The sequence below is a fragment of the Epinephelus fuscoguttatus genome, linkage group LG17 (genome assembly GCF_011397635.1).
Source record: "Epinephelus fuscoguttatus linkage group LG17, E.fuscoguttatus.final_Chr_v1".
Lineage (NCBI taxonomy): Eukaryota > Metazoa > Chordata > Actinopteri > Perciformes > Serranidae > Epinephelus > Epinephelus fuscoguttatus.
In genome coordinates this window covers 18,153,465-18,162,956 of record NC_064768.1, presented here as the reverse complement: position 1 = coordinate 18,162,956, position 9,492 = coordinate 18,153,465, and the positions used below count along the sequence as shown (strand labels likewise).

Below are 9,492 nucleotides of genomic sequence, written 5' to 3'. Positions count from 1 at the left end.
GTTTAATTTAAAACCGGAACAAACAAAAGAAACCAAAGCAAACCGAGCAGCTGTTCAGTGTTTTCGTATATTAAGTAAGACAACATATATTTTGTGTAACACGGGATTATTTTAGGGACCGACGAGTGGGTTTTTAACGCCATTGCACCGCAGCCTGGGAAAATAAATGGAAAAGAAGATGATAGCATATTAGCCAAAAATACGGATTTTATGTTTTTATTTTATTTAAAAGTTATCCCTTTTAAATAGTGAACCTTTTAGTATTTTTTATGGTTTTGACTTAAAATGAAGGGCTCCTTTTTTGTTTTGTCCAGCCAGAGGAGAAGGAGGAGCAGCGGGGTGGCCGGGCTCCTCTATCCGCTGCTCGGTGCGTGTCTCTGGGCTGCGGTGGTCGGGTACAAGCCGGTGATCATAGTGCACGGTTTGTTCGACAGCTCAGGGGATTTTAAAAACTTACATCGCTTCATTAACGAGGTGAGTGGCCGGGGTAGAGAGGGAGGTTGGTTCAGGGTGGTTGTTTTGTAGAATTTGTTTTGGAGCAAAGTGTGTACATTTTGTTCTTTAGGTTTACATTATATACTGCAGGCCTTACAGCCCATAGAGAGGCATGTTATCTGCAAAACGTGGACCTGCAACATGCAATACGTGCTATACATCAGTCAGCTTTTATCATGATGGTAGAGTCAGGAAATTGTCTTGTAGTGTAAATTTAACTGCAGCAATACCAGAGGAAAGTGAGTGATTAGTACTATAGTGTAGGTTCCTGAACCTAAATGTCTTATTATGTAGTTTTAAAATATAACTTGTAGTTTGCACTGTAATTTTCTGTAAATTTGTGAATGAAAATTGCCAAAAATCTTGAGCCAATCTGGACTTTTTGGCCCATGAAATCTGTGTGAATAATTTTGTGTGCAGGTTTTATTCAGTTATTAAGTTGTCAGTGATAATGAAATTCACAAAGCACAGTGAAATGTGACCTGTCCTGCTTTTCTTCTTGGATTCTCCAAACCCCGCACACACCCTTGTTACAGTTAAAGATGGTAATCTGGTTGAATTGAGGATGTGGTAAAGTTTTTGTGGGGACTCCAGGAAAATTGGTGAGGTTAAACTGAGATCGAGTTCCTCTTTTTAGTGTCTTCTTCATTAGAAAGTTTAAAACTGAAACCAGACTAGTCATAGTTCTGGAGGGAAAGAAAATCGAAAGAGGAAATTCAGATCTAGCTTCAGTTAGTCTGTGCTCCTGTCTTCCTACTTATACGCCGAATGAATCATCAATATTTAATGCACATCCTGATCATTAGTAGCGAAACATCCCCACAGACCTCTGATAACAGGAGGTTTGGTTTGTGTTGCTACTGTTGCTTTTAATGCTGAAGTTAGCATGCTGTTTCTTGTGGCTGTTTAAAGCTTCATGTAACAATATGAGGAGCTGCTGAAACCCAGTCTCTCTTTACAAGCCTGTAACCATCTTCTTCTTCTTCTCTCCTGCAGTCTCATCCTGGAACAAATGTCACAGTCATCGACTTGTTTGACAGAAGTGCCAGCCTGCAGCCCATGTGGAAGCAGGTCGAGGGATTCAAGGCAGCTATTTACCCAATAATGCAAAACGCAGAGGACGGGGTCCATTTTATCTGCTACTCTCAAGGTGTGTTGAGTGTGTTTGGGCCACTGATACAGAGACATAAATGTGGTATTTGCTTAAGATTAGCAACCTTGGTATGTATGTCACTCCTGCAATAACTGACCTCAGGGTGACATTTGTATCCTGTAAATTGTAAATATTCAGCCCAGTCACCAGAATAAGATGTTGGCATTGTACATTTCTGTAAACATGGACGTTACATTTGTACATTTTAAACACCATAACATTTCTAAAGGGATGTAGTTCAGATTATATGTGTACGAGATAAATTTTTCATCAAGAGGAGGGATGGTGGATTGCATGACACCCAGGCAAGATGGCGGCCAAGCAGCAGACAGCAATGGAACACTGCTCAAGACCAAAATACAATTTCTATCTTTAACAAGATGTTAGGAAATTTAGGTTACATTTGTGTTGAGAAAACCAGATATTTTTTTAATGCTATATCAGACAATTCCAGCTGTATCTGTGGCGACACAACAGGGTATTTTTAAATGAAATATCAGAGCATTTCCAGCCATGTTTACGGTAACAAACCCAGATATTTCTAATGAGACATCAGGACACTTTCAGCTGTGTTTGCGGCCCAAAATAAATTGGTATTTTAGCTAGATGAAGGGGCACATTGGGAAAATTCCAGCCATGTAGTTTGTGTTTCCTAACCTTAATGAAACTGCATTGTCATGACATAAAACTGAAAATTAAAACCAAAAGAAACATAGATTTTCAACATATCTGCCACATAACAAATGTACAGATGTTGCATATCTGTGGTTTGCAGAAACATAAAATGCCAACTTTATATTTCACTGTTTTATTTAAAAGATGGAGTTTTACAAGACTTTACTTTGTGTTTTAATGACTAGATAGAATATTTCATGACTCTTGGGATTTCTGCTTCAGTCAGGAGCTGGAAATTCCCGGCCAGCTTCTTGTAATTCAAACTGCTGAATGTTCCTGTTAGTGAAAACCAGGGGAAGAAACGTGCTGATGAGATTGTCTTTGCCCGAGAAACATGTAAATTACTTTACCACATATATTCAGTATTTCTGTCTGGAACTTGTGATTTTTTTTTTCATTTTCATATTTTTTTTAATAGATTAAAGGTAATTCTACACTGAAAATCAAACAGAAATGTATTTTCAGGAGCATGAATGTGAGAAAATAATGTGTCGTCTTTACAGTGGATGCAATTTCTATGATTAGCGCTGAAATAACAAGTTGATTAATTGATTAGTTACTCATAGGGAAAGTAATCAGCAACTATTTTGGTTATTTATTACTCTACTTAAATTTTTTTAAGCAAAAATGAAAATCATTTCCTCATCCCAGCATATGAATTGTGCGGCTTTTGTGCTTTTATTTGTCTCATGTGATAGTTAAATGAATATGTCAGTGTTTTTGACTGTTGGTCAAGCAGGTAATAAAGACGGAAATTTAAAACATTTGTTGTTGGCATTTTCACAGGTGGGCTGGTTTGCAGAGGAATCCTCTCCACTCTCCCTGACCACAACGTTGAATCCTTCATCTCTCTGTCTTCGCCTCAGGCAGGGCAATATGGAGGTGGGTTCAACTACAAAGGCTAAACACGTGATTATGTTTAAAACACCTGTAATTAATATTTTTATAATGACAATGTGTCAAATTACAATGTGAAAACAATCCGGCAATGCGAAAGGGGTTGCTCGTAGTAGTGAAGCTATATGTTCTCACCTGAATCTGAAGCTCCCTTCGATATAACAAATCTTTATAGTAAGCTTTTAGTATATTGTTAAGCTGTCCGGCCCACTATTCTACTGTTTTGTTTCACTCTCTACGCCACACAGACAAAGTTAGCAATGTGCTGGTGAAGATAGTTTAGCAGTTGCGGAGTCATATACTTCTCTCAGGAGTTGGTAGAGACCAAAAATAGAACTAAAGAGAGTGAATATTAGACTTACAATCATCAGATGACAAGAGACATGTCTCCAAATGGATGATAAAGGTGCTCAATAACTGCTGGATGTGTAAATAAGCAACTGTCAGCCAACAAACTAGCCATATTAACTTAAAAGGTGATGATAGGTGAGTTTCAACTTGTTCTCATTGCCCACAGGTGACCAAAAAAATCAGTTATAGCAGGTTTAACATGACTGGTTTCTTCTCTCAACTCTCAAGCTTGTTCCACATCCTACTCTTTGTCTCTGCAGACACAGACTACCTGAGGTACCTCTTCCCACAGTTTGTGAAGTCCAATCTCTTCCACCTCTGCTACACCTCAATAGGCCAGAGGATCTCCATCTGCAACTACTGGAACGGTGAGACAAGATGTTTCCTCAAGATTATAACAGATTGAAAAATGTCTGATATAAAAAAAGCTTTATTATAAGCTGCTTTGACACACTGGTTGTTTGTCCCTCTCCTCCTCCAGACCCCCACCACAGAGACCTGTATGTGAACAGCAGTGATTATTTGGCTCTGCTCAACAGCGAGAGACCCAATCCAAATTCAACAGGTCAGCGCATAAGTTTAATTAACCTAACTGTTAGTGGGTGTGTGTTTATCTCCATAATACAACAGTTAGTCATAAATAGGTGAGTAAAAGAAGGATGTTGTCTCCATATAAAAGGGGGCAAAAGGGCTATGATCAATATAAACTTGCCATCCTTAACAAATTGATTTCATTACACAGTATGTCAAGCAAATGAAACCAAAAAGCAACTGGAGAACATAACTGTATTCATTTAGTAGCAGTAGTAGAAGTCATGCCAATAAATAGCTAAGTTCTCATCATTTTTGATTTACATTTCTTTGTAACAAACGTTGTTATACACAATACAGTTTCTCCTTGTGTAGCTGATCAACACTCTGGTCAGGGTTTCGTTCCAAAAACAGACTATAAATCCATTTTGAAAGAAGTTTATTATCTGATATTTATCAGGCATGATTTGACAGGGCTCTTACCTGTCCTGGAAAAAAGTAAAATGGCCTGTCTCTATCAGAGCTTCCCAAATCGAATATCATTGCCATCTGAAAGTCATGTTCAGGATCATAGTAACATTAAAATGATGAAGTAGTTTGAATAGGCTGCTCAGTTATGTTGTGAAAATGCTGTGAACAAACCCCCAAGACATGTCACATGGTAGCACTTGCAGGTTGGATGGCATCTGGTTGAATCACCAGATTATGTAAGTGAAGTGCAGTGTTCAGGGTGAAGTTGTTTGGATGAGTGATTCTCAATAAAGCTGCAGGCAGCCAGGCAATCAGTTTGGAACGCACCCTGCATAAGTACTAATAAAGTTGAAGTGCTTTACATCTGCAGGCATGAATTATTCTGCGATCAATTGGTCATAATTTCTAAGCATGTAAGAGACAATTTCATAGATAAGTTATAACCGTAGGCTGCATGTCTTTCAAATCAGACTTCCACAGAGAGGAACATATTATTGTATGGTGCGATCTCTGTCTGTCACACCAGCTTTGTGTTCTGAAAATGTCTGAAAACCCTGGAAATGATCTTTATAACAGAGTTGATCCCAGTGAGAAAATTCATGTTATAGCAGCACAGAGACAGACTGAAAAGAAAACAGATTTAAAAAACTATTAAAATGAAAAGAAGAGTAAAATAAGACATGTTAAAAACAAACAACACTTGAGACCAAAGGTATTTGAACTATGAAGTTAAGCTAGACTTTTTTTTGTATACAGCAGGTTGTATGAGTGTATCCACTGTGTTTTATGTCTTAATCTCAGAGTGGAAGAAGAACTTCCTCAAAATCAAAAAGCTGGTGTTGATTGGAGGACCAGATGATGGAGTCATCACTCCCTGGCAGTCGAGGTGAGTTCATCTGCTGTCTGATTCAGTTTATTACAAATATTTTTATGCTTATTGTCTTTTGTTCAATCATCCTGCATTTTGGCACTTGGATAGTGAAAGTCGGGTGTCATTTTGATGCATTAGGATGCATTCAAATGTTTCTAATACACTTGAGGCACACGGTTACATGAAACTGACCCCCATGCTAAAATGCAGCTGAAACATCAGAGTTGATTAATTTATCTGAGTATTATTCATGCACTTCTGAACCCCTGATCAAAGTCAGAACTCTACTTTGCTGAGGGATTATTTTTCCAGTTCACTTTGATTCATACACACTGAGTTATCAACGAAGTCTTTCTCCTGGTGTCACATGACACTTTGTACGCTCAGTTCACACATTACTCAGCTGGCAAAGATTTTTATGGCTGTGTCTGATCAGATGACTCTCATGTGATGCTCACACATTATTCTGTCTCTCTCATGGTTTCCAGTCAGTTTGGCTTTTATGACGACAACGAGACTGTCGTGGAGATGCAGCACCAGGATGTGAGTGAAAGTCACACAACAGAACAGACACACATACACAACGCTGTTTATTTCAGTGCCCTGAGATCATTACACATAGTCTGATTTTAGTTTGTGTTATTATCATCTATAATTAGTTATTTATTGTGTTATGCACAAGCACACGTCAACTCCTAAGACGTATTGCAAGCAAAGAACTGAAGCTTCTGTCCCAATTTGACATCTGTCATACATCTGCACTTTTATCGCCATGCGCTGAGTGCCAAGGCAGACGACTGTACGGCCGGTATCTCCAGCATTTGGCAACTCACACCTAAGCAATCATGTTTCATTGCTCTTTACATGATGTTTTAAAGGCTACACTTTAAAGTTAAATGTCCTTGTTGTTGTGTTTGAGGATGCAACCTTTTTCCTATGACAGACCTTGTTTGTCAAATTTGGACAGAAGATTCAATTCTTTGTTTGCAATACATCTAAGGAGTCCATATCTCCAACACTCGGCAACTCACACCAAAACGGTCTAGTATATTGATAAATAGCACTACAGGTAAGAGGGAAAATACATGTTTTTTATTTGTGGGTGAACTGTCCCTTTAAATCTGCAGGTTTGTGTAATGTAGCTATACAAAATAAAGATTTTAACTCATGTCCATGTAAGATAAAACACAGACACTTTAAGGAGAGGAAGGAGAGCACGCTCTAAAAAAAATTCTTTCTGTTTTAGCTGTATTTAAGAGATGTTTTTGGTCTGAAGACGTTGGCGGCTCGTGGAGATCTGATCCTCTGTTCTGTTCCCGGCGTTGAACACGTGTACTGGCACTCGAATGAGACGGTGTTCCACCTGTGCATGGAGAAATGGCTGGTGTGAAACAGAACTCTTTTACAGCATAAACACACACACACACATACAGGTACACACCCTGCAGTTCTATAAGCTCTTAAAGGAATACTTCACCTTCAAAATGAACATTTGTATATCAGTAACTCATCCCATTGTGGTGAATTTGTGAAGAAAACTTTGTTTCTGTGGTATTTCTCAACAATGAAAAGAGAATCCGCAAAAGACAAATATTCTTCATGAATTGAATCTTCATTTACAAACTCTCACACAACTCATGCACTATAATCCAAGTCTTATTTATCCAGTCATGTGCTCAGTACTTCCCAAACACATACATCTTCCTGAATCCAAGGTAACACGCGGTGAGTCACTGATATACCAACAGGTTACATTGCGAGTGAAGTATTCCTTTAACTTCCACCATGTGAAAATCTGCCTCTACAACCACTGTAAAGTATCCTCGCAAACACTTGTGAGTGTACTCTGAACTCTGTAATCAGATGTTTTGGATTACAGTTGTTAGAAATTACTTTGTAATTGTACTTTCTGTAGATACGTTCTGTTTTTTACGCTCATCCTAGTAACCACCGTGTTACTTTAAAAAGGAATAGTTTGATATATTTGGGGAAGCACACTTATTTACTTTCTTGGAGCGTTAGCTAAGAAGACAGATACCCATCTCTCATGTCTGTATAGTGAATATGAAGCTTTAGCCAGTTAGCTTAGCTTAGCATAAAGACTGAAAATATAGGGAAATTGCTGTCCAAAGGTAACAAAATCCACCTACCAGCACCTCTAAAGTAATTTACTGCCGCATGTCAGTAAAATAGAGGGATTTGAAAGAGACATATTACAAAGAGAATGGTTGAAAATCAATGCAGCAGAGGTTGAGAGACACTCTGCTGTTTTCACAGGCTGATTAGTCCCTCATGACTGCATTTGATGTGTAAAAAAAAAAAAAAGTGGTGGAATGCCCCTTTAATTTGTATGAAAGCGTTAAAATACAGAGCCCAAATACATACAGTATATATCCGTGTGTGTGTGTACGTGTGTGTGTGTGTTTGGTCACACATACCTCAAAACACCACGCGACACAACAGTGCCTGAGCGACGTTCTGTCATCTTGTCTACATGTACAGAGTCACTGCCCTGCTCATCTTATGATGCAGTAATTTATATCTTTTTATTTCATTTTTAACCCCGGGGGGGTCATGTTTTTGTTTTTTTTTTTTAGTGTGTACAGTATATTTGACCATGAATATCATGTTCATTATCATTATCATGCAGTGCTTTGAAGCTTCAGTAGATTAAGCCTTAAATTTTCCCCCTCATGCCTCAGCGTTCCACGTCCCATACCGAAGTGCTACGACACACTGCCTTTAGTGATGGTGCTTAAACTAACGAGGGGTGGATGTAGAGTGGTCTGAGAGTGGCAGTGTTATATTAGTGTTTACTTGTCCACCAGACTATTGTGCGTGGCGCTCTTTACCTCCCATCGCATTTAGATATCTCAGGCATTTGAGCAACCTTCATGTTCGTCTGTCTCTGTAGGAAAAAGGGAGAGTCGGATGTTTATGTACTTTATAAATGTTTCTCAATAGTAGAAAAGGAATGGAAATATCTACTGTGTGATAGAACAAGAAGAGAATTTTAATGTATGCATTGCACAATGTTTAACCGGATCAAAAGAAGGGAGATGATGACAATTTTAACAGTTGTTAGATTTGCAGTATTACTTTATTGTTGTTGCATCCTTTGTTTTATGTATGCTCGTACAAGTTAATAACCCAACTGCATAAACTGTGGATTTAAGGGATATCCTCTCTCTGCTCAACTTTCTTGCATTCAAAACAGTAAATAAAGATATGGACAATTTTTTAAAGACTCAAACAGAAACTCCTATTTTGACTCTGTCCTACAATTTCTACAGTATTTGGTCTGCAAATGAAACTGTGTCAAATGTTGTCAATTCCTCAATAAAAGACAGTTTTGAACATCTCTTTTGTCTTGATTCATTACAATGGATAGTCGTTGTCTACTTATTAAACTAGCAACTGGAAATCAGTCTCCAAGTAAAAAGACACATCAGTACAAAAGTGGGAAAGAAGAATCATAATTCTGCATACTTCAGTTGTGATTTTCCTGTATTAATTTACCTTTTTTTTGTTTTATACGCTACGTGATTTAAATGTACTTACCACACAATACTCTTAAAACCAAGAATTTTTTTGGTAATAAATACACATTGAGACTTTAGCTGAGTCTTTATTTTTACTTTTTCAACTTAACTAACTTAACTGCTATGTTTGGATTGTTGTTAAAATTTTTCATTGCTACAAATCTGATTTTCAGTTATTTTAACACTTAAAATTGACTGTTATAGTTTTTCTTAGTTGCAAGTCTTTAACTTAATTAAAGGAATACTTAAAAGTAAAAAGAAATTTCAGTTATTTTATGTGTTTATAATGTAATGTCAATATAATGTCGATACATATCAGTATATCATTATTTGATTTTTAAGAACTCAAATATTGGTATCAGGCTCTACTTTGTCATATTGTTTGAACAGGTGTTACATGGCAGACACCTAATTTAGAAAACATTGTTTAGAATTAGGAAAGACTGAAAAAAAAATCAGTAAAATAATTTCGATTCTTTTTTCTACATGGCAAAGACAGAATATAT

The 9,492-nt window shown here is 37.5% G+C and overlaps 1 protein-coding gene across 1 annotated transcript; it reads left to right on the top strand.

Annotated features, from left to right (window-relative positions):
• The first annotated feature begins 6 nt into the window (after positions 1–6).
• ppt2b (palmitoyl-protein thioesterase 2b) lies at positions 7–8,799 on the top strand. Its single transcript, XM_049603058.1, has 8 exons — positions 7–474; positions 1,492–1,645; positions 3,110–3,205; positions 3,832–3,939; positions 4,053–4,136; positions 5,375–5,459; positions 5,933–5,987; positions 6,691–8,799. Exons 1-8 carry the CDS (start codon positions 286–288, stop codon positions 6,832–6,834), a joined length of 915 nt encoding a protein of 304 aa, XP_049459015.1. The 5' UTR covers positions 7–285; the 3' UTR covers positions 6,835–8,799.
• The last annotated feature ends 693 nt before the right edge of the window (positions 8,800–9,492 follow it).